The following is a 27,417-nucleotide window of genomic DNA, read 5'->3' as shown; positions in this document are numbered from 1 at the left end:
CTACCCTGAAGGGACAATTGCAAAAGCCTCCTCCAGTTCATAATCCAGTCCAGCTTGGTCATGGCAGTTGGGTGACAGTATCATGAATTCTCCTGAGCAAGGATGATGCTCATGATGTTTGTTGTTTGTTTGTTTGTTTTTAAGGACACCTTGAAGCTGCAATAGAGGTCAAGAAACTAGCACCCTGCCATCCACAGAAAGTTGGGGGGTGGATGTCAAGATGGTGACTGCAATCAAAGTCCTACTTTTTCTTTTTTACATAAAAAGGCAGGGCTTCAATCACAGCCACATCTTGACTTTTTTGACCTTCACATGGATGCTCCTGCATAGAAAGGCAGAGTTGGGGGAATCAACTCCCTTTTAACTCCTTACTGAGTCATGCAGACCTGTGGCCCCAAATGAGAGGTGGTACTTTTCCTTTCCCTTCTTAGCTGTCCCTCCCCACCCTAATGTCATGGTAAGGGTCCATTCTTCAAGCATCACCTAGTGGCAAGGAGCAAAAACCCCAAAGAAATGGCTAATCCAGCCTCTCCTCAGTTGACATCTTCAAGATGTGTTGGGGTCTTCATTCCCTGATTTTGTAATTAGCAACACTCCTGGAGAGCCCTAAGTTGAACAAGGCTGGGCCAGTAGAACAGACGTATTCAGTGATGCCTCCATGGCATCTGACAGCAGGACGATGGAGGTCCATTGTCCAAATTTCAACATCATGTACAACGTCTTTCTGGCTTCACTCCTCCCATTCCTCCCACCCCTGACCAGTCCCAAACCAGAGTTTGAGCATCAGGAACGATACCTTCCATAGACATTTTCCAGGTTCTGCTACATTCTCTGAATGAATCCTCTTGGCTGCTGAAGAGGATGGAAACCCATCAGGAACCTTGTTCGACACAAGATGTCACCATAATAGGGCAGCCAAGAGCCCAACACAGGAAAGGACAGGAAAAGAAGGATGTCAGGTCAGGATTCTTCCAAATCTTCAGAGATCATTCTTTAACTGGTGGATCGAGGTGACCCTCCTCATACGTATTCAAGGACGACATTCCCAGGGAAGTGCAAGGCCGCTGTGGCCTGTGACTTCGGTCTCCTCTGGATGGGCAGCACCATCATCCGCAGCTCAAGCATTTTAATTGCACCTCCCAACTTGTAGTCTAAAATGATTCGCTAATTATGTAATTTATTTTTTTGGTCATTGCTAGCCTTGCAAAAAAACAAAACAAAACCAATGTCCTTGTGTGTTGTAAACCAATCTTGATTCAGACCATCACTATGGTTTATGCTTGAAATGGGCTTCCACTGGCAAGGAGAGAGAGAAAAAAATTAGATAACCCAGGAAGCTGCGGCCTCTTTACCAAATAACAGTTTAGTTGATTAGATTCTTTGAACTGATCTAAAATACATCCTGCTTAATGAGGTGGACTGGAAAAAGAAGTTTCTACTGAATGTCATCTGTCTTAGAAGAGGCATTCCATTCTGTGAAAGAAGAATGCAGAAGAAGCATTTTCTCTTGTAGAGCTGCAAAGGGAAGAAGGCATCTAAGATTAAATGTCTTGGAATGTCTCTTTTAAGACAAGATGGTGCCCACCAATTACAGTTTTGATTAAGACTTAGCCAACATTTTATCTTAGAAGCCTTCTTCCTTTGCTGCTTCGCAAGAGAGAATGCCTCTTCTAAGACAAGATGGTGCCCACCAATTACAGTTTTGATTAAGACGTAGCCAACATTTTATCTTAGAAGCCTTCTTCCTTTGCTGCTTCGCAAGAGAGAATGCCTCTTCTAAGATAAAATGGTGCCCACCAATTACAGTTTTGATTAAGACTTAGCCAGCATTGTATGAGCAATGGCTCATCCCAGAGACACGATGCTGGAGCCTCACCTGCGTATTCCTGTGGCAACATCGGCCTATTGACTAGTTTCTGAAAAGCTGAGATCCACTCCAGTTGATCGCGTTCAGTCTCACAGGCAAAGAGAAATTTTCGGTCAGGGGTGATGATGGTTATGCCGTGCTGCCAGTGATTTCCCTGGGTGGATGGTGGGAGCCCTTCCGAGACCTTGTAGCTGTTTTCTTTGCTCCCAATAAAAACCTCTCCTCTGGCAAAGGCATCCTAGGTGACAAAGCACAACACTCAGTCTTTTCAAGGGATTGGCACAAGCCATTTTTCTGCATCGCTCTGAAAATTGTCGATGGGGATAGGATCTGAAGCCCCAAACAGCAATAATTCCTTAAGCAGCCTTTCTCAACTGGGGTTCCATGAAAGGTCATGATGAGGGGGGGGAATATCTTTTTTTTTTTAACTTTGTGCACCGTGCAACGCTATCGGAGCATCAGCACCATAGCATTGCACGGTGCACAAAGTTAAAAAAAAAAAGTATTTTTCCCCCCAACCCTAAATGCTCTGATGGTGCCTTGGACTAACGCGATTCAACCATGCCATGAACAATGACGTCCGACAACGACTGGGAGTCGCAGTGGCAAAACTGCGGGAGAAAGGCTCAGATGGTGTGGACACATCATACGTGGCAAAGAAGACTCGGTGGCGAGAACAGCCGTGCGCCTGGACCTTGGTGGCCGGCAGCCCCGTGGCAGACCCAAGAAACGGTGGATGGACCGCATTAAGGAGGACATGGAATGTGTGAACGTCACCCCTGAAGATGCCTTGGATCAAGTCAAATGGAGACGGATATGCCGACAAGCGGACCCTGCCACAGCGCGGGAATAACGCTAAGAAGAAGAAGACCATGCAACGCTAGCTGTAGGTACAATAATTTTTATGCAGGGGCTGCCTGAGACCTGAACATTATTTCAAGGGCTTCTCCAGGATAAAAAAGTTGAGAAAGGTTGCCCTAAAGAAAGAAAATCTCTCTCTCTCTCTCCCTCTTCAAGCTAAAAGGAGTGGCTTATATTTTAGAAGAGAAAGAGAATTTTTTAAAAAAATCTGGAGAGGCTTGAAGGCAACAGGATGAAATCGACCAGAAATAGAGAGTCCTGCACCTAGAGCAGTTTTGCAATCTCAGCAACTTTGAGATGTGTGGACTTCAACTCCCAGAATTCCCCAGCCAGCCATGCTGGTTCTCCTGGTTTAATTTCTTCCTCCTTTCCTCATCTTCATCTCTCTGCTCGCCTGAAATCTGAGCTTCAACAGCCACCTTGTTTCACTAGGTCTTGCAAGACCAAGTTTTTTTAAGGAACTTTGGAGAAAACAGAACATTAAACCCCCCAGAGCATTTAAGATTTGTTCCATATTCACTCTGGACAATTTCTGAGGTTTCTAACTCCAGAACCTGTCTGAGACCAGCTATGAACTCTTACCAAAGGATCCTTAAAATACATTAATCTTCTGTCATCCATGGTGAACCAGCGTTTTTTGAACCCTTCCGTTTGCTAAAAGGAAAAGAAAAGGGGAAAGAAACATTCATTAGTAAACCAGTGATTATTGATAAATGCAAAATGCAAGGCAGATTTTTTTTCTTTTCCTTTTCCTTCTTAGTTTTTCCTTTTAATTTTTTTACTTTTTAAGATTAAAGATTGTCTTGGTAATTGTACATGTATAACTATACTTTTTAAAAAAGGAGAAGAGAAATTCAGCATCTGTATTGCTTATTTGCTTTATTCTTCAGACCATATAAAGAGGAGGTGAGGGGTTAAGCTCACATCCTGTGGAGCCATAGTTTGCTAAAATAAGTGTTTATTAAAGAAACCACAATTGGCTGGATTCCCAGATTAGAGAAAGCCTAAAATTATGGCTTATTGGTGTGCATGTATTCAGGCCACACACTGAGCTAGAGCCAAACAAAGCAAATTATGACTTTGAACAAACAGGAACTCATTAAGTGTGACATAGTTGTTAAAGACTGGGACCTGGGTTCAAATCCCAGCTATGATAACCTGGCAGTAATCATTATTCTTCCATTTTATCTACCTCCAAAAATGCAGAATGCAATGCTGGCCACAGAATCCAGATCCCTAAAAACAACCACGTCCACTTTTTAAAAAAAATTACAAGTTTCTAGTCCCTATCACAAAGTTCTGGAAGTGTGTGGGTGGGAATGTTCTGCATGTACATCCCTACCCTGAAAGAAGCAGAAATGTTGAATATTGGAAAATAAGCATGGACTTCCGCCTTTACTCTTTTTGAATCTCTGCCACACTCTGATATTTTAATTTCCCTTGGGAGCCAAGGAAGGGGAGGGGGGAGGAAAGCATCTTGCAAAAACTGTGCATAAATTAGATTATGCTGATTGTATTAAATTGTTTGTAACAACAGTGCTGATCCATAGAAACCTCTCCAACTCCTCCCCCCCCCCATACACACTCAAAATCTGGTGCAAACCTTAGGCTTGTTTTAATTTGTACCTAATGAATTGGTTAAGCACAGAGATGGACAGCTTGATTAAAACTCTCTTGGCTTGCAGCAACAAGAAAATAATTAATTTCTTGGTTAATCTTAATTAGGAGAGAGAGACTGCAACACATAAAGAAGTGAGCAAAGGTTGCCTGTCTGCCCCCAGAAGTTGATTGAAGAGCAGGGAACCCAGCTGAAATTTTTATCCGGGCCTGGAGAAACCCAGGTTCCAGTCCCGATTATTCTGCTTAATCAACCTTGCAAGGTTGTTGTAAGGATCAAAAGAAGGGGAGGAAAACCGTAACTGTCATTCATCGCTTTGTGGAAGAATATACGGGTTATGATGTTAAGTGCAGGCACACTGCTGCCCACACTCGCTCATCCGTGGGCATGTTACACAATGGATCCATGTTGAGTTTGGAAAACACCATATTTATAGCTGTAGCCTTGATTGAGATTCTGGCGAACATCAGATGGTGTCCTCTCCCATCTGAAGCCGTTTTAGTCAGCCAAATTCCCAAATAGCTAGTACTTTCAGCCTGCTATTCCGGGATGAACTATTAGGAGATATCCAGCTGTCCATCAAGCATAGAAATAACTTGGTCATTCGGGGAAGCTACCCGTCATCAGCCCCCATTTCAAGAGAAAGATCTACAAATGTCCTATTTGGGGGCTGACGATGTATACTAAATATCAGCTTTCCAGTGCAAGCTAAAGTTCCTGATCAAATTCCCTTTGAACATAATGAGATACCTATTTTAGACTTTCAGTAATCAGGGTTTCCCAGCCGAAGCACACTAGCAGAATGGAAATATTTCAAGCATCTCTTTCTACTTTCCAACATAACACACTCTGCAGTAGGACTGGCAGAAGCATTTGGATGAAGTAAATAACCAACCCTGAAATGTGGTCAAAAGCACCATGATTTGTGCACATCGTGTTAGATATTAGACCGGATCAGAATTTATGGGTCACTATTTTTCTCCCCACCCCAACTTTTCTCAGCAGCACCATGAATTATAAAGTTGCATTTGGCCTAAAAGATTATACTTGTCTTACCTTTGGCCCAGTTTTCTCCATGTAGCCTTCTTTCAGATAATTCCTTGAAAGTTTTGGCACCAGCTAGAATATTCAAATGATAGGATGGGGATCGGCAATAGAAACAATAGGCAATTGTCAATGCAGAAATTAAGCAGCAGGGAGAATAAAATCAGATACAGGTAGTCCTCACTTAACCATTCATTTAACGATGGTTTGGATTTATGATGGTGCTGAAAAAACAGACTTATGACCGGTCCTCACACTTATGACCATCGCAACATCCCCGTGGTCACGTGATCGCCATTTCTGACCTTCCCGGCTGGTTTCTGGCAAGCAAAATCCATGGGGAAACGCGTGATTTGCTTAACGACCACATGGTTCACTTAATGCCTGCAGTGATTTGCTTAACGGCCGCCACAAAAAAGGTTGTAAAGTCAGGTCAGATTCACTTAATTGTTGCTTTGCATAGCAACTGAAATTCTGGTCCCAGTTGTGGTCGTTAAGCAAGGACTACCTGTAAGCCAAAAGAAAAGGTCCCTGTCCATCAATTGTTGCAGCAGGAGGGTGTGGATAAAAAAGGAAAGATTGCCCATGGACTGCACATTTGGTACAAATGAAGACACATTAGATCATTGGGCACTTGCACTAAATTGTATTTTATTTAGGGCTCATCAGTGCTTTTGAGCACAGAAGTGACCCAAAGTATACCTCTTCAATTCCTACTCCCAATTCCTTGTTTAAGAAATGAGTTCATTCATTAGAAATACTGGTGTTCATCCAGGGTAGCAGTTCTCAAGCATTTTGGTCTCAGGACCCCTTTACATTTTTAAAAATGATTGGGGACCCCAAAGAGCTTTGGTTTATGTGGGTTGAATCTACCGATATTGACTGTATTAGACATTAAAACAGAAAAATATTTATTGATTTGACTTCACAGACCCCCTAAAAGGGTTTTGGAGACACCCAGGGTCCCCAGACAACCCTTTCAGAACCGCTGATCTATGGGCTGAAATTATGCATGATTGTTTCACATTTAGAAAGAAAGGAAGTTCTTTTATAGCAGGCCAGATGATTGGACCATGTGCCCTCCTGGTGTGTGCATTTCAATTCCCAGAATTCCTCAGGTGGCCTGTCCATTGCTGAGAATTCTGGGAGTCGAAGTCCACACATCTGGAAATTGCCAAGTTTGAGAAACACTGGTATAAGCAATGGGGGAAAGAAGAAGGAAGAAACGCTGAGCTCACATCAATATCGCTGGCTCCAGGGAACGCCACTTTTAAGTAATGGAATCGCGCTGCCCGAATGGCATTGAACCAGTCCACCATTTCCTGAACAGCAAGAGAATGGTTGTGTAAATAAATGTGCACAAATGTGCACTTCAGTGGCATTCTGTATGATCCTTCATGGAGCTGGCTGGCACTGGCTTTTAAATGCAGCTCTTCCCAATATCCCTAGTATCTCATTTCCCCAGTCTCCAGCAAAGTTTCCACTTTCAATATTATTCTATGCAGGTTTACTTCATTCAGTGGCAGTTAGTCTGCATTCCTTTTGCTAAATGGGTTTAAAAACTCTAGCCACTTATCACAAATGGGCTGTTGCTGGTTTTAGATCTGTACATTTTCATCTAATCTCTAATTTCTGGGTATCTGCAAGCTATCTTGTGCACTATAGTTAAAAAAAGATGGCATATAAATTAAAATAATTGTAATAGTACTCATTACTAAAATCTATATAAGCTATATACAGCCAGATAGATAGATAGATAGATAGATTAGATAGATAGATAGAGATGATAGATGATAGATAGAGATGATAGGTGATAGAGATGATAGATGATAGATAGATAGATAGATAGATAGACAGACAGACAGACAGACAGACAGACAGACAGACACAGACAGACAGACAGACATAGACATAATAGATGATAGAGATAGATGATAGAGATGATGATAGATAGATGATAGAGATGATGATAGATGATAGAAGATAAATAGATAGAGTATAGAGATGATAGATGGATGGATGATAGAGATGATAGATGATAGATAGATATAGATATATACACACACATACATACATACAGCTATATAACCCATAATATTTTAGCTGTCATCTCAAACCATTTCAGTTCAGTGAAAAGCCCCTAAACACAGCACTGGGGACATTTTGACTCAATGCAGGACTTAAGACATTTTCTCCGGAGTATTGTATATCCTGCAGTTAAGACAGGGGCAGTGATGTCAGGCAAAGACGATGCCCCAACTCAGAAGCAACGCAGCAGGAAACAAAACTGCTGTGGGTTAGCAACCCTGCTGGACCTGAAGTTTTGTGAATTCCGTTTTCTCTTGAAAGCTCTGGTGGGAACCAGGCTGAGCAAGGCTCCCCCACAGGTTTCCTGTGTTTTGGAAATTACGAAGCTTAGCTGCTGTTTTGCACGCTACCTTCCCGAACAGATTATGTCTCAATCTGCTGCAGGAAACCCTGCTGGGTGGGGCATCTTGGTGTGCCTGTGTCATATGTGGTAGGGTCAAGTCACACCCGCAGTGGACAAGGACACCCACAGGAGGCTGTGGAGAAGGACACCCACAGCAAATGACTTGGTTAATCTCAAGGAGTGACACTATTCTGGTTAAGAATCCTATGCTACAGGTGGCAGCTTATCAATTGAAAACTATGATATGGGGTAGAAGCATGAGGTTCCATAGCAAAGGACTCAGTCACAGCCAAGGAATTCAAGATACGGGTCTACCAGGAAGTAAAATAGTCAAACTGGTAGGGAGAATACCATGATTTCTTCCTGGTGCTGACTAGAGAACCAACGTTGGTGCCAGGCAAAACCCTTGGAGGACCACATTCCGTAGCCAGGTGCCACTGCTAAGAAGGCCCTGTCACTGCTTAGGTGGTGGGAATATTTGGGGAGGCCCTTCAGAAGAGATCTTAAGGGCCTCCCCAAACATTAAGACCCTGCCCTGCTCCAGGGTCTTCACAGGAGGGGTCAAAAAAGTCAAGATGGTAGCTCCAGAGCACAGGATTGAAGACCCACCCCCTTCTTCACATGGCCTCCTGTGGTTTGTTGTGGTTTTAAATGTGTGGCTTCGGGTTTTCATATTTGGAAATCACTCCTGCAGCAAGGGGAGATTGGGGAGTATATAAATGAAATAAATAGATCAAACGGAGCTGTAAAAAGGAATTCGGTTGCATATAAAATGACAGTGTTGGCTTACCGGAGGCCTACAAGGGACGGCTTGCTATCCCCACCCAGCAATAAAATGTGATCCAACCTTTTGGCCACTGAACTAAACTCAGGAATGAAAGACTTGGTTATCTCCTGAATTGCAACTGTTGCACAGACACAACCAGGGATAGGAAATGCAATTTTTCCACTGGGATTTCAAGCCCCTTTTTTGAATTTTGGTTTTCTCTGCTTAATTGATGTTAGGCTTCCACTACAATTTTGGGGTGGTTCCTCCCTTAAAAATGCTCATTTTGGCCAATTGTAGTAAGAGAAAGGTCGGGGGCAAAAAGAAGTTTGGAAGTCATTTGTCTAAAGCAGTGTTTCTCAACCTTGGCAGTTTGAAGATGTGTGGACTTCAACTCCCAGAATTCCCCAGCCAGCAAAGCTGGCTGTGGAATTCTGGGAGTTGCAGTCCACACATCTTCAAACTGCCAAGGTTGAGAAACACTGGGCTAGAGAGCGCAGGAGGAGTAGGCTTGCATGTAAAAATGTGGCCCTCAGCCAGCTCTGGGCTGATTAGGCTCACTTGCTTCAGTCAGCAAGCACAGGGAGCAAAAGATCTGCAGCCAAGGCCAACTCAAAGGAGGTGATACAGGTAGGAGGAAAGAGCAATCTAAGAACAACAGCTTCACTGGTCAAGATTCAGAAGCATTTGCTCGCCAACTGCTGCCATGACATTTTATGGCTCAATGAGCAGCAGAAAGCTTAGCACGAAGGTAGGATTCAGCAGCCAGCTGGTACGCAGAGTTCCACCCTCCAGAGGGTAAAACAAATAAATCAGAGGTGACCAGATTCCATCACCTGGAAGAGATGTTTATTTTGGAAGCTTCGAGAAGATGTGGCAAGAAGATATGGCACAATGCAGCTTCTCCACGCCAATTAGAATCTGCTCTCTAGCAGTCCAAGCCAACGTGTCCAACAGTCATGCTGGCTGAGAATTTGAGGAGGGTCTCTTAAAACCCATGGAGAGGGCACCAGGTTGGGGAAATGCCCCAGCAGTGGGCAGCACCTGGACAACCTTGTCTTGTCTTCAAAAAAGTAAGGTTTGGGCCTGGTTAGTCCATGGATGAGTGATCACTTGGACATTCTTGGGCTGTAAAACAGAGTGGGAAGTTGAAAGTAATCTCAGGAGAAGTCTGTGACAAATCATATGGTGGCCAAGCTTCTACGTGGACAGGGAGTCAAGCTGGGAGTTGGAAGTCTGAACTAGAAGACTCTCAGAAGAAGCTTCGCTAGTGCTGAGACAGTTAGTCCTCTGCCTTTAAATCTTGCCTGGCCAGTCTTGATTAAAGGAACAGCTGCCCCCTCTGAAAATATTTGCAACCCACTGGATCAATTGCCTTGCGACCTGTTCTCTGCTGTTTTCTACACATGCTTTCTGGGGCTGGAGATTGCCTGCTAAGCTCCACTTAAGCCTGGTTTTATGCAGTGACAGTACCTGGGAAAAAAACCAGTGCTGTTCTGAGAGGGGGCAGCTGTATAGTCACTGTAAGATATTTTGAGACAGGAATAATAGTGTGTTTCCAATTAATTTCATGAGATTAATGAAGGGGAACAAGGCCAAAAGAAGGGCCGCTATCTGGCGTCACTTCTGGATCCACACACGCACACTCCTCTGCTGCTCCCTTTGGCAACATGCAAACCCACTCAAAGGGTGCTTCCTTTCTTACTTCAGAGTCCCCACCTTGCCATCTTCATGGTAAACAAAGATATTCCTTGTGCTGTTGTCTTTCAAATAGGTGATCTGCAGCCCATGGGGGTTTCCAATCTTCTCCGGCTGGAATGTGGCATTGAGATTCTCGATTTTCATAATCGCTTTGGGTTCTTTGGCCTGGCAAGGAAAACCACAATGACACGTGACCACAGCCACAACATTTAACGGCTACACCATATCTGGGACACTGTGAACTGCTTTCTGCTGGAAGATGGACTTCCAGAAATTTGCTAAGCCCTCTAGGAATGACCAGATTGGCAGGGTCTGGTAGAAAGATTCTGAAATGCTCCGCTAATGGTCCATGTTGCATAGGAATCCTGGTTAGGTACACTGTAGGAGGAGAGCCACATTCAGATATAATGAATTTAATTTAAAAGCATAAGCTTTAATGAGCTACAAAAGCTTCTGTCTTTCAAGAACGTTTGTCTGAAAAAGTGCTACCAGACTCTTTCTTTAGGTACGCATAACTTGTCTTAATTATTAATTAATATCTTAACTAAGCTAAATCAACTTAACAGTAACATGGTTTCATGTGTCACACGTCTCAACCTGATTCCTGAAGGGACCCTTTCCTTGGGCTTGAATAATGCACCAAAATCTTTGAACTAACCAAATAGCCCAGATTCACTTACTATCCTGTCACAAAGTTTAATCCAGGTTATCACAAACCAAGCTTTGCATATGGTAGGAATACCTCCCAGGCTCGCAATTGACCTGGTTCAGCTTGTGGGACAAACACAGACATTTCCTTTGCTTTTCTGGAGTCCCATCAGGAAAGGCAATGAGAATGGCCCAGATTGTGTAATCTGTAATCTTGCTAAGAACTGGCCAGAGCTGGATGAGGACCCTCAGCAAGCCCAAACAAAATTGGGAGAAAGAATTTGTACTCATTCAGGAGTTAAGGCAAGCTCATGATTTAAAATGTATTTTAAATGTGTGGCACATTCAGAAAACACAGGAGAAATTTGGGAGATCAGCGAGATGGATCCTCCAGAGTGAGTTGGTTCTCTTTTTAACTGGCAGTTGACCTCAGCAATGCAAAGAGTCTTCAGAAATTTCCAAGAAAACGATGATTAAAAAAAAAAAATCTGATGGAGCAGAGTGAATTCTGACTTCCTCAAAGATAATGCCTTTTTGACTCCAAAGGAGCATAGACAACTGCCTGCCCTTTGTTCTGGCTACAGATCTCCAGATAGTCCAGGAGCAACACAGGAAGTCACAATCCTCATTTCTTTGCCAACCAAGGGAAGCAGCTGAGTCATATCAATTAAGAGATGAAGCAGCAGTTGGCCTTTTTGAAATGTTAGGAACTGTCAGGACCTTGGACAGCACCAACCATGCTGGCTGGGGAATTCTGGGCGTTGAAAACATATCTTAAAAGTTACCAAGTTTGAGAAACAATGGGCTAGACCATTCCTTATAGATGGCCATCTGTCAGAGATGCTCTAGTGCAGTGTTTTTCAAACTTGGCAGCTTTAAGATGCATGGACTTCAACTCCCAGAATTCTCCAGCCAGCATGCTGGGGAATTCAACTCCCATGCTGGCTGGGGAATTCTGGGAGTCCACACACCTTAAAGCTACCAAGTTTGAAAAACACTGCACTAGAGCATCCTGTGTTGCGCGGGCAGTTGAACTAGACAATTCTGCGACTCGCAAAGAGTGCTGTTGCCCCAGCAAAGCTCTGCACTCAAAGGAGAACCTGTCTATTGCTTCCCCTTTACTAGACATTGACCGTGGTTTGTCTCTGGCTGAGTTCACCTGACATGCGAAGCATAAAGCCAGCTAATGCAGCAAAAGACTAGATCCACCATGTTTCAGAAGAAGATGATGGGCTGGTTCACACAATGCACCACCATAAAGACTGAGTTCCCACCACAAACAGGAGTACAATTTACTCAGTCCCCTTCAGCCTAACCCAGTATGCTGGGAACTCCAGTCTTCCAGACATACAACCTTGAGAGAAAAAACAGTATTCTCCTTCTACCTGGAATGGCCGTCCTCTCTCACCACATGTGCAGCTTGGGGAGGAAGCTGGCAAAATGGATCAGTTGATTGGGTTTCAGTATCCCAAATGATGGGGTGGAGTGGTTTAAAGCTGTGTGTGATTGGCTCTGTTTTTGACTAAATTTAACCTCCTGGGAGTTAGCTGATAAGGTCCGTTGACCTCTTCTTGGTGTTCCTTCAACAGACTAACCCCTGGGCCACTAACTCAACTGTGTTGTGGGTACAGTACTTTTGAGAACTTTGGGGCACAGCCTTATTCTCATGTCCTCCAGAGAACACAATGCACCATATAAATAATAAAAATCTACAAATGAGAGACAAGGTGGGTTCTCCTAATGTTCCCTCCATGGCCCATTCTTCAAAAGAGGGGCTACCTCTCCATCACCACCACCACCACTCTTACATCATTTCTGTTGTAATACTTCAGGGAACCTTCCCTTTCCGAAAGGACAAATTTCCTGCTCAGGAACTGCCCGTTGTCACGGCCCCTCTTCCAAAGAAATCCTTCCCGGTAACCTGTGGAGAAACAAGAAAAAGCAGCATTTCCTTCTGAAAGCAGTGGCCATGTTTGCAAAGAAGATGCAACCTGGATTATTCCTTTGCCTGGTGGCAGATCATCCATAATCTCCTTGTGGAAATAACAGGTCCAACTTCTGTGGGATTGGGGATTGGTGGTTGTTGGAAACTCAGCTCCAGATTTATCCAGGATTGTGCTTATGGAACAGAAGTTACATGGATACAGTGCCCTATGAGGAAACCATGATTTGGAAGGAGTGTTTTCAGCTGTATGTTTGTTTGTTTAATCTTAGGATAACTATGTCCCATCCAATCAGCCAAGAATTCTCTTTGTGGCAAACTTACGCACAGAGAACCATCTACTGTACATTGAACAATGGTTAAGAACGTCTTCAGAGAATCCTGCATGAAAGAGACACCCTCCTTGCCACCCTTCTCCAATCAAATCCCAATCCCTCTACAAACACATGAGACTTGCAATGACAATGTTGAAATAAATTCTGCTCCCCAGCTTCTGGCATTCCAGGAAGGGCAGCAAGACTTGAATGACCATGGGAAAACCCAACAAGGTTGGAACAGCTTCACATCTGGAAAGGAGACCAGCAGGAAGGCCCAAGTTAGACTGGAAAGTGAAAAAAAGAAATGTAGAAGGCAACAATAACCGCCCAGAGTCCTTCTTTTGTGGGAGGTGGGTGGTAATTAAATTTGAATAATAAATAAATAAACAATAGCCACTATTTTCTGTGCTGTTGTTAAGAAAGTGACCTAGATATGGCCTTCCAGCCACAGAAGACCAGCTGGGTTTGAGGAAAGCTATTTTATGGGGGGGGGGGGGAAAGGTCTCCAAAAAATAAGAAGCGTTATCACCAAACAATGCAGAAATACCTCTTGAGTGTTTGGTCTCAACGTTCTCCAGACCTGGAAGCTCGCCAAAGCTGGTCAGGCTGTTTGGAATTTGGAAAACCATTCTTTCTGCTGTTCCCTTAATCAGTTATAAAGATACCCAGGGATCTGATGCTTTTCAAGTTCAGATCATCCCAAACTGCGGGTGGGGTTCATGGGATTGCATGAACCCAGACAATAATTTGCTGCCTGAGATGGGCAACACGGTTTTGCAAACTTTGATGCTAGGTGGTTAAAATGCAGACCCCCTTTGAGACTAGCCCTCAGCCTCTGGATCATCTGGAGTCCAACAGCTAGAAACCACGCAGTTCTCCAGATGAATCATGTTCTCTGCAAGGCTCAGTGATGTACTGAATGGAGATTCCCTCTTGCCAATTTCCAGGCTGCCTTTTCCCCCCAGGAGTCATCCAAATCTGCAATTTCAGTGCTGGATGCCCATCTTGAAGGAGACCTTCTTCCTTTCCCTGCTCAGCTTAATCTAATCAACCAACTTTCAAAAATCAGAAGGTTTTAGATCAGCCTTTTGCAACCTTTCGACCCAATGTGAAATTGCCTGAATTTGAAATAATTTTTTTAATAAATCATGATCTCCCAGGGAACCCCTAGGGACCTCTTGCAGAACCTGAGGGTTTCATGGAACCCTGGTTGAGAAACCCTGGGCTAGAAGTATTCAAAGCACACACAGAAAGATTGCCCAGGCACCATTTCACCAGCCTCATTCTTGAGCACGCAGATAAATTCGATTCACGAGACAGTTTCCTAACAGCTCTGAGAACGCAGTTGCTAGCTCGCATTTCCCTTCCAAAAACAGCCAGCTTTCAATCATAAAAATATACATCTATTTAAAAAAAACCACACACACTTGACAAGAGCAAGACTAATTTTGGCAGCCTGAGGGGAGAAAAGCAGTCTGATTTTTTTAAAATGCTCTTTACCACAAAGATAACTTGCTTGGCTATCTCATCCTTGGATATTTGTACTAATACACATGAGACCAGGATTTCTCCACCAGGGTTCTGTGGCATGCCTGGGTACCACGAGAGGCCACTAGGGGTTCCCTGGGAAATCACAATTTATTTAAGAAATTATTCCAAATTCAGGCAACTTCACATTAAAGATGTACGTTCCATTCTTTATTTTTAGTTTAAGAACATTGTTAATGCAGATATACAAGCCTACCCACAAAGCGAATATAAATAATTTTGTAACTTCTGGCCAATATTTGAGCCTGGATGTGCAGGCGTTCCCTGAGGCCCCCAAAATATTTCAAGGTTCCTCCAGGGTCAGAAGGTTGAGAAAGGCTGTGCTAAAGGGAGATGTCCATTCACCTTGTAACAATTGAAAAAGCCTTTATAATACAAGGTTTGGGTACCTGTCCATCTAACACAGAAGTATCTCAGGAGGAACCTCAGGACCTGGTTAAAATCTAGCAGAGTTTATGTGATGCTAGTTTTGATATTCCTGCAAAGATCCCTTGCAAAGAAAATTATCACAGACTTCTTTAAGATTCCTACTTGAGGTAAAGGTGTACCATGTCAGAAAACCTGGACCGGTTACAATTCCTGCCAGAGAGATCTGGCAACCTCAACTTTTTCTGGTCTTTGATTTGACCTCAGAAATAAACCCATCTTAGATTGCCTGGGGGATCTGGGGCAGAAGAGATACGTCCTTTTTTCAACGTACATGTTTTAAGATTCCCCCAAGCCTGTCACTTCTTCCTTCTTGGTTCCGATCCAACCAGCCCTTGAGTCTAATATTGGCGAGAACATTTCTCAATGCTCTCTTTTTTATAACTTGATGCCATTTCTACAGAAGTTCCTTCACATCTGCACTGGTCTCTCCCTAACTTGCTTTTAGTGTCCTTTAGAAGGATCTATTCCCATTTGTCCTCAGTGCAACTGAGAAGGAAAGCCAGAGCATGTATGTTGCATCTTGAGATAATGAGGAATATGAAATACCAAAGTTCTCATGAGGACGCCATGAAAGCTGCTGTGTGTTGCCCCAACAATGCCTTCTTGCCCAGGACCCCAGCTTTGCAACCCCCGTGTTCCCAGCTGTACCATTTCCACCGCACACCCACTGTTTCCTTAACAACAATACTATTGTTGAGCTGTCCACAGAACGAAGGATTGAGGCCCAGTGATGAAAGAGGCTTGTTTTATGCATTTTCCTTGGAGTCAAGAAGAAGAGAGGTCCTTGTGCAGCTTCTGTGTTTCACATAATGAGCACCAAAAATCTTATTTTAAGCTTCTACACCTTGGCTTGGACCTTTTAAACAAGCCCATCCACACTGTAATGTCCATGCCAGCCTCTCAGGAGAACCCACAACTCACTGCTGGGATACACCCTCCACCTTCAGAAAACCTTGGTTTGAAGTCACCAGTGCCTCCAAATGCTGGCAGGGAACTTCTTGCTCTTCAGATATTGTTGGACTCCTGTTCCCATTGTCCCCACCCAACGTGGCCAATGTTTTGAGATAACAGGAGGCAAAGCCCAATCATCTCTAGATGACCACAGGGTCTCTCATCTGTGAGTTAGAGGAATTCAGGAAACCAGCTGAGGAAAGCCTTCCTGGTCAAAATCTCTGGGAAAGTACCACCAAAACCAGCTAGGCTTCTTGAACAGCTACAAGCACCGGCTTAAAACTGCCTGATGATTATGGCTTGTTTTGGGAGCACTAAGTCATCCTCAGATGCAGGGACATGAAGGAGAAAACGAACAGCCCATAGATTGTTCTGTGACTTATTAAGCCATAATGTTTAGCTTTGTGTGACGTGCTGGCACCATTTCCACGTCCCCTCATTCATCATATTGTAACTGCTGTGCCCGCTGTTCTCTAGCCAGCTGTTTCCCTCTCCTTCCCTCTCTCCCTCCTGCACTAACTTGTTTAAAATCTTTTGCTTTTCCTTGTAAGGAAGGGGTGCCAATCCGTTGAACCGTTTCTCATTTTCTGCACACGTTGCCGGCGCCAAGAAGCAAACGGCTTGCCTGTTGGATCTGAAAATCAAAGGCCAGCTGACTACGCTAACAGGAACATCCACCCCAAAAGCAAAATATAGTTGCACATCTTTTCACCCCAGCCCTGACAGCAAACTGAAATTCTTGTGAATAAGCATTGTAGAAGGAAAGTTGGGTTAATCCATGGTAGGCTAAAATCTGAAAACATCAGCTCACAAAAGCTTATGCCTTGTAATAAAATTCATTTGTTTTAAAAAGTGCTTCCCGATGCTTTCTGATTTTTGTTAACCAAGTGTCACGGTCACACAAAACCAGTATGTTGAGGTTAAAACGGTTTCTGAAGTCAGATTTGTATTGAGATTTCCCAAAAGGAGTCACTTTGTTTGTTATTTCCCTTTGGATGGTCTTTTTTAAAGTTAGATTCATATTACATGGAGCATAGGGAACCGGTTTTCATTTTTTATTTTTTCATAGCAGCTTTTCCCTCCAACCACCCCATTCCTTCCCATGGGATGAAATGCCAAGGAACAGCTTCACTCTTTAAAGCCTGGGTGATGCCCTGCCCTGAAACAAGCATAGAGAAGTATTTTGGCTTCCGATCAGCCCTGCGAGGGAGGAACTAGTAATCTGTGCCAGAAGAGTTTCAGAGAGTGAATTTAGGAACAGATCGATCTGCCTTGGCATGAGGTTGGTCTGTTTGCCCATTCCAGCCCCCACAGATGCTGGAGATGAAAACCTGGAGTTGGCTCAACATGTAGGACAGGGTTTCTCAACCTTGCCAACTTTAAGATGTTTGGACTTCAGCTCCCAGAATTCCCCAGTCAGCAAGCTCTTATTGCCCACGCGTTTCTCACCGATCCACCAGAAGGTGTAGGAGGGCTTTTAAAATTAATGTTCTGAAGTTTGGTGTTTTTCATCAATAATCCTGGAATCTTCAGGTCAGAGCATCAGGTTCCAAAATCACTACAACCCACTAAAGACAGATTTGTTTAAAAAACACACACACACATAAACAAAACCCTGTAGCAGAGAGAGGGTGTTTCAGACAGATCTGCCCACTTCTAAAATACTCCATTTCACCCCATTTTTTTTCCTTCTTTCCAAGAAACAATGAATGAGTGCAGAGGGCAACTATTCCTTAATACTCAATGATGCTGGACTTTAATTCCCGGCTGTCCAGATTTCCCAGCCAGTGGTGAAAAATGGAGTTGTAATGTACCAAGATCTAGAATAAAGTTGAGTCTATGTTAACCATTCCCACTGTACCTGTAGCTTATTTCCACCATACACACAGACCAATCTCTTAAGCATTCACAGGGAGAATGCAAAAACCAAAAACCAATCAGTTTCCAAATGAGTATGTGTCTTACTAATTTTAGGACAGCTCTTAGCTTGAGCCAATCCTTGCTTGTTTCTGAACAAGTGGTCCAAACATCCTGTTTGGCCAGGTAAAAATAAATCAAATTATTTAGGTCTCTTTAGTGAGCCTGTGAGAGCCAGTTTAGTGTAGTGGTGAAGGCACCAGGCTAGAAACTGGGATACCGTGAGTTCTAATCCCACCTTTGGCACAAAGCCAGCTGGACGACCTTGGGCCCATCACTGAAGAGCTCAGTTTTCTGATAGATAATATTAACTCTTTCCAAGGTGAGCTAGGATAAGGGAGAGCAATTCACATAGGGAGCAGGGGGACCAAGACCGCACAGACTGAAAGTAAATCCTTGTTTCAGGCACAAATCAGAGTCTTCTTTAACAAGAGTTATTGACGTGAAAGGGAGAGTTATAAGACTTTCAGCAATGGAACTGTTTCTTATTAAGAACCCATTTATCTTCTAAGACACGAGAGCCAGTTTGGTGTTGTGGTGAAGGAACCAGGCTAGAAACCAGGAGACCGTGAGTTCTAATCCCACCTTAGGTACGAAGCCAGCTGGGTGACCTTGGGCCAATCACTTTCTCTCAGCCCTAGGAAGGAGGTAATGGCAAACCACCGCCAAAAAAACCTTGCCAAAAAAACTGCAGGGACTTGTCCACGGAGACTCCGAGAACCGGACATGATTGAACGGATTAAAAAAAATGAGCATGCAAGGTGTACTGAAATTACCCTTTCTTTTTTCTTTCTCTGAAACAGAAGTAGTTCTTGCACACCCGTATAGCAAATGCATCAAGAACAAACAGAGGAATACATCTGGAACACAAGCCAGAAGACAAAAATTGCTGCTCTTAGCATCCCTGTTTATGATTCATTCTCCAAGGGAAAGCAGACAGGTCTTACGGCATACCCCTTTTGGGCTGAGATGTCCCCAACCATTTCAGGGTCATAAGAAGAGGGTAACAATCTAAGATGGGAGTTTAACAATTCTGGAATTTAATGCACATCAACATTTCGTAATGAAATGCTTTCCAGGGGTGCTGGATCACAGATCCCATTGTTTCTGATAGCAATGATGGTAACCCAAAATTAAATCAGACCATCTTGGGCTATGCAGAAGGCCAGGTTAGAAAAGATTATCTGGTAGGTTATGGATTCCACCTAAGGGTTGACAAGATCCAATTCCAAAATCCTAGGGCTGCCATCATGTTGGTTGGGGAACCACAGTCTAACTTCTTACTCTAAATATCACCTATCTCACAGGGTTATTATGAGGCTAACATGTGGAAGAAGGACTTCATGGACGCTGCCATGAGCACTGTGGAGGAAAGGTCAGATAACAAGATTATAGAACAAACGCAGAAGAGAAAGACTATCAGGTTGAGCACCTCTCCTGTGGACTAGATGGACATGTCCTTCTACGTTTCTTGGAAAAAGTACAGAAGTAGCTTGCCATTACTTCCTTCCAAAACTTTCTGTTGTTACCATTATTGTTGTAACTTCTGAGTCCAGCCTACAGCTCTGGGATTTCCTGATGCACTCCGACCAAGGATCAACCAGGCTTAATCCTACTTAGCATTTTTCTAGATCAGCCAAAGTTGGAACAGAGATCTAAACAGGACTGGGGTGGAGATGCAACAGTTCATTTCAAAACCAATATAAAATCTCTAATTGAACAGATGTCACAGTGTACCCTTGGCCTGTAAACACCACTCAGTGTTTGGGGCCCACCTGCAGTATTATTCATTCTAACACTCCAGCCCTATTCAGATGGTTTCCTGCCATACAAACAAGTCGCGGCAAGACATAAAATGTGTACCTTTGCTTCTTCCTGACCTGTAAACTAAGCACTGTCAGCTCCACCAGGTCGACCAGACCGGGACATCGACTCCACAGGGAGAACAGAATTAGACTTTATTGAGATTGGCTATAACTGGGGTCCCCAAACTCTTCAGCTCATCGACCCCTTCATGAAGTTTCAGATTGTTCATCAACCCCCAAACATTTATTATATGAAAATAATTTAATAGATACGACTTTAACTAATAGTACTACAAGTAATAATGACAGCAGAGACAACTCAAGGCCACTCTCAACTGGCAGCTGACCATCCAATCCTGGGTCACGCTGTTTTGCCACTAGCCACCTCACCTTCAGGACTAGGGACTGGCATGGAGCTCTACAGAGACCCAAATAGATTAATTGACCCCAACTGACCTCCCATCATTTATCAACCACCTATTGACCTTTACTGACATTTACTGACCCCCTTTTGACCCCCAGCCATTCACTGACCTCTTGGATAGTCCCATCAACCCTTGGGCATCAATACTGACCACTTGGGGGAACCCTGAACTGTAATAACCACATCTTGCAAGTCTGATTGTGCTGGACCTTGTTCTTATACCCCAGTGAATCATTGATTGCGAATGTTATCTCATTTCTCTGCACTTAAAAAATGTTTTGCTTAGATAACAATTCTTGCATATTGCCATCAAGGCCACCCGATGGCTGAATGCAGAGAAAAGCGGTTGGTGTAAACTGTTAAGTGTGAACAAGCTAAGATGTAAAATCAAGATTTGATGTAGTCCCCATCCTCACTAATCACCGTTCCCCAATTTTGGACCCCACACAGAACTATGGCTAAAAGTGGAAACCAAAGTATGCAGAAAGCCTCTTTCCCAGAGGCTTAAGTAAATAAGAACTCTGAACAGTAAACATTTGCATTTGTGCTAACAAAGAGCCTTCGCCATTACCTGCAGAGTAAGGTTCTTGCTTCTCGATGTAAATGAATTCCTCCCTTTCGTATTTAGCCCTGATCCACTGTTCTCGTAGCACTCTGGCAAAAAATAGAAAATCAGTAAAAAGATGTTTAAACAACACTGGAATGATGAATTCTTCACAGAAAGCAGGCATTCTCCAGAAATAAATGAGGATACTAACTGGAATTTGGAACTGTTTCTCCTCTAATCAATCAAAAATGGAGGAAAAACCAGATCCCGCCTCCAAATATATTACATATTTGAGAAGAAATAGAAATTGGCCCAACAGCTGCATCAGTCAAACAGTGTAACCATCACAGAGTTTAGAGACTGAATACTATTCTAGGGGAAAATATCTTTCTCAAGCTGGATCCTTAGAAGTTCTGGAGATCTTTTTTTCCCCCAGGAACACCAAGGATGGAGAAGGGAAGAATCAAAACAAGGTGATCATGACCCATTATCTGGGGGGAGGGCTGGAGGAAATGATTGCAAGCCAGAAGTCAATGTTCATCACAGCATCAAATTGCTCAGCTCAAAGAGGCAACATGGAGACCAAGACAAATGTAGAAAACGAGGAGAAAAGGCAAAAGAGTCCAAAAATCCTGGAAAAGAAGAAACGATCTCAAGTATTTATAGTTTTTGCACATCTCATGGAACTTACTGGTTGTATGGGTCACCTAATGGAGCATTATAAAGTCAAGTGGCATGTAATAAATTCCATAATTCATCTTTTATCCCCTTCGCTATGTATAAACATGCAATTTATTTTTCTACAAACTTCAGGCAGTCCTTGTTTAAACAACCATAATTGGGCCTGGAATTTTGATTGCTAAGTGAAATAGTCATTAAGCAAATCCAACCTGATTTTATGACCTTTTTTGCAGCGGTTGTTAAGTGAATCACCATGGGCGTTAAGCGAACCATGTAGTCGTTAAGTGAATCAAGTGGTTCCCCATTGATTTTGTTTGCCAGAAACCGGCCGAGAAGGTAGCAAATGATGATCACATGACCACAGGATGCTGTGATGGTCATAAATGTGAACTGGTTGCCAAGCACCCAAATTGTGATCATGTGGTGACCGCAGGGACACTGCAGCAGTCGTAAGTGTGAGGACCGGTTGCAGGTTGTTGTTTTTTCAGCACTGTGGTAAGTCCGAACCATCACTAAACGAATTGCTGTTAAGTGCGGACTACCTATAGTTTAACCTTGGTTTTTTTTTTTCATAACCCAAAACAATGCAATAGTTACTGTATATTAAAAAAAAAAGCAAAGCAAAGCTATTGTTTTTATCTATAATGTCCAACAGCTGAGAAATTATGCAGTTACAATCCTATGCAGCACCAAGGATGACGACTTTCCCAGCGTTTTGAATCAATCAAGTTTCATTGAAGTTTCTTTTTTAAAAAAAATCAGCAGAAACAAGTATTGGGATGGAGATTACAGATGTGGCAGTTGCATGAAAGAGACTTCTCCCCAAAACACTTGAGTGGAAGGTGGGTACTTACAGGCAGTCCAAGAAAATTGGCTTATAATAAAATGGTGGGATTTTTGATTCATATTTTGCTTTGGAGGCAGTGTTTCCCGTAGAAGCCATGAACTGCAAACAAACACATGTTTTAAGAAGTCCATTATTAACTCATTCAGTTGACCAAAAAGTTCTAGATAGTCTCCCTTCAAATTACCGACCTATCTGACAATCTGCTTAGCTTCAGCATAGACAGTGTTGCTTAAAAGTTTGTGAACTCCTTTGAATGTTCAATATTTCTGCATAAATGTGACCTAAGAAGTGATCTGTTCTCCGCTCAGGTCCTAAAACTAGACTTTTTTGGAAGTTGCATGCAAAGGTGATGAATTCACCTAAACACACAGTTTTTGAATTGTAATATTCATCTTATTATATATCTCTGCGCTCTATTTTACCTTATAGGATTTTATCTCACTCTTTTATCCTTTCTTTATCTTACCTTACTATACTTTATCTATTTCATCTCATTTCACTGTATCTTACTGTGGCTGATGCCCATGCTTTGATATAGTCAACCGATTAATCAATAAAGTATATCTATCTATCTCAGGGTTTCTCCACCAGGGTCCCGTGGCACCCTTGGGTTCCACGAGAGGCCACGAGGGGTTCCCGGGGAGGTCACGGTTTATTTAAAACATTATTTCAAATCCGGGCAACTTCACATCAAAAAGGTAAGTTTCATTCTTTATTTTCAGGTTAAGAACACTGTTAATGCATACCTACAGGCCTACCCATGAAACAGATACAATAATTTTGTAACTTCTGGCCTATCTTTGAGCCTGAATGGGCAGGGGTTCCTTCCTCGAGGCCTGAAAAATATTTGAAATAATTTTTTTAATAAATCCTGATCTCCCAGGGAACCCCTCGTGGCCTCTCGCAGAACCCGAGGGTGCCACGGAACCCTGGTGGAGAAACCCTGAGATAGATAGATATACTTTATTGATTAATCGGTTGACTATATCAAAGCATGGGCATCAGCCACAGTAAGATACAGTGAAATGAGATGAAATAGATAAAGTATAGTAAGGTAAGATAAAGAAAGGATAAAAGAGTGAGATAAAATCCTATAAGGTAAAATAGAGTGCACAGATATATAGTAAGATGAATATTTAAATGCAAGGGCTATTCCAGGGTCCAAAGGCTGAGAAAGGCTGATCTGTCTAGTTCCCAGGAAGAGAAAGGGAGTGGGGGGACTTGCAAGATTCTGTGGCTGCAGTGGTTACAACCAATGTAGTCCTGGCCAACACGGCCTTGGTTTCTTAGCCTGGTCTAGCCTGACATAAGCTGCGGTTGTGACTGCAGACAGGACCACGGCTGGCATCTCTCACCCCATCACATTGTGCTGCAGATCCTTTTCAAACAGCTGAGGCATAAATTACCCTGCACCCGTCTCTTCCGATTGTTTAACCAAGCCGGGAGGGCCTGCTTCCCTTGCTTTGAAATTACCTCGACTTGCCCGCAGTCCCACTCGTCCATGCGGACGGATTTCACCTTGCTGATGTGGGGGATGTTGCGGTGGATCCCCGAACAATTTAAGCAGATGAACACCCCCAAGGTATGAGATGCCCAGTCCGGATCTGCAGAGACAAAAATTGGGGGAACAAAAAAGCATTGCAGCATAAGTAGTAAAGGTAAAGGTAAAGGTTTCCCTTGACATGAAGTCCAGTCGTGTCCGACTCTAGGGGGCGGTGCTCATCTCTGTTTCAAAGCCAAAGAGCCGGCGTTTGTCCATAGACACTTCCGTGGTCATGTGGCCGGCATGACTACACAGAACGCCGTTACCTGCCCGCCGAAGCGGTACCTATTAATCGACTCACACTGGCATGTTTTCGAACTGCTAGGTTGGCAGGAGCTGGGACTAGCCACGGGAGCTCACCCCGTCACGCGGATTCGAACCGCCGACCTTCCGATTGGCAAGCTCAGCAGCTCAGCGGTTTAACCCGCAGCGCCACCGCGTCCCTATGCAGCATAAGTAGCTGTAGGTAAAACACTGGAGCTAAAAGAATTTGGCAATGATCGTGGGCACCTTTACAACAATCATATAATATATGATATCGTTGCTAGGTTATCGTCATGCCCAGGATGGTTCTCAGATCACAGTAAATCATTTCAATTGGTAATCCAACTGCCTTGTTTAGTGACCATTCAGTTACGACAGTGATGAAAAATGCGACCATCCTTGCATTTACGACCTTTACAGGTCTGTAGAGCAAAGGAAAGCTGAAGTCAGATCATAAGCCCCACTGCGGTTTCACTTAGCCATCGCTTCACTTAACAACCAAGTTGCCAGTCCCAATTGTGGTCGCTAAACAAGGACGACCTATACAACAAGTGCTCCTTCACACCCTGCTAAAATCCAACAGCAGGAGGATCTGGGTGACAAACATTAAGTGCAATGCTGAGTAATCAAGAAGAGGTTTCCTCAGTTCTTTCCTCACATTTCCCGGAAGTGCCAGGATAAAACCTGGGACCACTTTTTGCATGCAAAAGAATATGCCATGTCCCCAAGCTGCTCTCCCTTAAAAATAAAGCATGGTTCTAGACCTCATGATTCTGCACAAAGAACTGATTCACGTGGGAATTGCCTGAGCTGCTATCATGAGCAGGCTGATGATCCATCTAGTAGATCCATCTAGAGTCAGTTTGGTCCAGTGGTTAAGGCGCTGGGCTAGAAACCAGGAGGCTGTGAGTTCTAGTCCTGCCTGAGGCATGAAAGCCGGTTGGGTGACCTTGGGCCAGTCCCTTTCTCTCAGCCAATCAGGCGTGGCAGGAGAGTTCTAGTCCCGCCTTGGGCAAGAAAGCCGGCTGGGTGTCCTTGGGCCAGTCCCTCCCTCTCAGCCCAACCATCTCACAGGGTTGTTGTGGGGAAAATAGGAGGAGGAAGGAGTAATAGATGTGTGTTGCTGCCTTGAGTTATTTATAAAAATAATAAAGGCGGGATCAAAAATAAATAAAAATAGCAATGTGAGTTTTTTTTTAAGGGGGGTTGTTTTCCCACCCAGTTGTTGAAACTGGGATTCCCCTGCAGGCAAAGCACAGTGTCCCCACCACTCTTCCCTAAAGGAGCAAATCTGTGCAATAGTCCTAGAGTGCGTCTGTGTGTGTGCAGAGAGAAGCGGGGATATACTATTTGGGTTTTTAAAAAGAGGCTTCAATTGCAGTTTTACTACAAATCAGAGCAGAACAGCAGCAGCAGCAGCCAGGGAATCCCGCACAGGCTGCATTTGGGGCTGAATTTCTCCCTCCCCCCCACCACCCCAAAAATAAAAGGGAGAAAGAGAATACAGAACGAGCTCCTAAGCAAACAACGAGCCCAGCTGGTTTATCTTGGCTGCCCAGAAAAAACAGCCTGCAACACAAGGAAGCCAGATGGCCCCTCCTAGTTGAAGGAGGGGGTGCACCCAGCCCCATCACCCCCATTTAAGGGGATTACAAAGTGGGGGAGACCCACTCACCCGCCCCCCAGACCTCTCCCAGCGGGCTGTGCAGAAGGGAGGCGGACCTGGCTTCTGCATCCCTCCCAGAGCAAGCAAACTAGCTTGCCAGATCAAGCCAATACTCAGAGATTAGTGGTTTAACCCTGGTCAAGCCTGCTCTCTCCTCCTCCTCTTCTTTCCTCTCTTCTCTGCTCCCCTGGCAGGGACCTCGCCACCCCCACCCCACCCCACCCCACCCCAAAATGGGCCAACTCCCCGTGGACCCCGGCTGGAGCCGGCATCCCCGTGGCTAATCTGCACTGCAGTTCGCGGCTGGCGAGCCCGATCGCTCGGCATATGCTATGACATCAGCATTTGCAACGTCAGCCGGAGAAAGCGGGGGAGAACGGGGAGAGGTCCCCGAATGGAGGGGGGGGGCAGGCCCGTTTCTTTCTCTTCCTTTGGGGGACGAGCCTTCCCGTCCGGCCCCGGGCCGGCTTTCTTTCCACGCCCGGCGCCCCCCAGGATCGCCGCGGCAAGAGCTCCGCGCCTTTGACGGGGTGGGGGGCAGCGGGGGAGGCGGGGAAGAGTTCCACCTGCCAGGTCCTTCCTAGCCAAGTTCCCGGGAAAGGCACGGCGCCCCAAGGAGCGCCAGGGGAGCCTTTTTTCCCTGCATACGTTGGCAACTTCGGCTGAGTTGGTGGGGGGGGATCAGTCCGGGGCAGGCTCTCCGCCCGCACCCCAGGATCTATGGAGGGTGGGGTCCTCCGCTTTTCTTAAGGGAAAGCAGCCCACGCTTTGCACCCTGTCATCCCTCTCATTCTCTCTCTCTCTCTCTCCTTGGAGACACCCTTCCTCCCCCCCCCCGCCCCACCCCCGGTTCCTCTTTCATTCCTTTCCCGCAAAAGTGCACCGAGAAGCCGCGGGTGGAGAAACTGAGGCGGGGAGGGCGAGGAAGCGCTTCCGCAAACCGCGCCGAAATCCTTGCTCCGCTCCTCGGGGGAGGGAGACACGCGCAGCCCCCCCATCCCTGCCACTTAGAGTGGGGAGGGGGGGCAAGAGGCTTTTTCTCCCTCGAGGCAAAGCAGGTCCCGGGAGCGAATGCACCTGCCCGGGTCGCGTCCCCCCCCGGACCCCCGCCCCTTTCCCCTTCTTGCTCACCGCTGGCCTGGCAATCAGCGCATCCGCCGTTCCCTTCTTTCTGGAGCAATTCCAGCAGCGCCGTTTTCTTCCTCTCCTTCGCCATGGCGGGGGGGGGCGGGGGGGCCGCGAAGAGGGGAGCGCCGGGGGGTCGTGCGGGGGAGGCGATCTCCCGCTCTGCCGCCCTGCCCTGCTCGCCTCTGCCTTAAGTGAGTCTCCAGGGCGCCTCCCCGCCGGGTGGGGGGGCTGCCTCATTCAGAAAGACCCCCACGCTCCTCGAGGGGCCCTGGGGAGCCGGAGGGGCGGGCCAGGCGGGGTCTCTCCGCCGCCCCGCGGCTCAGCATCCCCGCCCGGGCTGCGCGGCCGGCTGCGGCGGCGGCGAGGAGGAGGGCGAGGAGGAGGAGGATGCCTCCGTGCGCGGGGGACGGTTCCGCATGCCTCCGGCCCCGGAGAGGAGCCCCAGCCAGCCAGCCAGCCAGCCAGCGAGAAA

The 27,417-nt window shown here is 45.0% G+C and overlaps 1 protein-coding gene across 1 annotated transcript; it reads right to left on the bottom strand.

Annotated features, from left to right (window-relative positions):
- Window positions 1–1,157: 1,157 nt before the first annotated feature.
- On the bottom strand, window positions 1,158–27,417 carry ADAP1 (ArfGAP with dual PH domains 1). The gene is made up of 11 exons (XM_063315188.1): window positions 26,949–27,417; window positions 23,818–23,948; window positions 22,352–22,443; window positions 20,841–20,923; window positions 12,745–12,857; window positions 10,307–10,453; window positions 6,629–6,712; window positions 5,403–5,465; window positions 3,311–3,382; window positions 1,877–2,105; window positions 1,158–1,296 (listed from the first exon to the last, which is right to left on the bottom strand). The coding sequence occupies exons 1-11, from the start codon at window positions 27,031–27,033 to the stop codon at window positions 1,268–1,270; spliced, it is 1,128 nt and encodes a 375-aa protein (XP_063171258.1). The 5' UTR covers window positions 27,034–27,417; the 3' UTR covers window positions 1,158–1,267.

The sequence above is a fragment of the Candoia aspera genome, chromosome 14 (genome assembly GCF_035149785.1).
Source record: "Candoia aspera isolate rCanAsp1 chromosome 14, rCanAsp1.hap2, whole genome shotgun sequence".
In the NCBI taxonomy this organism is placed as follows: Eukaryota; Metazoa; Chordata; class Lepidosauria; order Squamata; family Boidae; genus Candoia; species Candoia aspera.
This window is presented reverse-complemented; position numbering and strand designations above follow the sequence as displayed.

Coding starts and splice junctions, on each gene's coding strand:
- ADAP1 (XM_063315188.1), bottom strand. CDS start 27,033: ATGGCGAAGGAGAGGAAGAAAACGGCGCTGCTGGAATTGCTCCAGAAA. Junction 3,383..5,402: donor TGGAGAAAACTGGGCCAAAG/GTAAGACAAGTA, acceptor TTTTCCTTTTAG/CAAACGGAAGGGTTCAAAAA. Junction 1,297..1,876: donor GTTGCCACAGGAATACGCAG/GTGAGGCTCCAG, acceptor TCTCCTTGCCAG/TGGAAGCCCATTTCAAGCAT.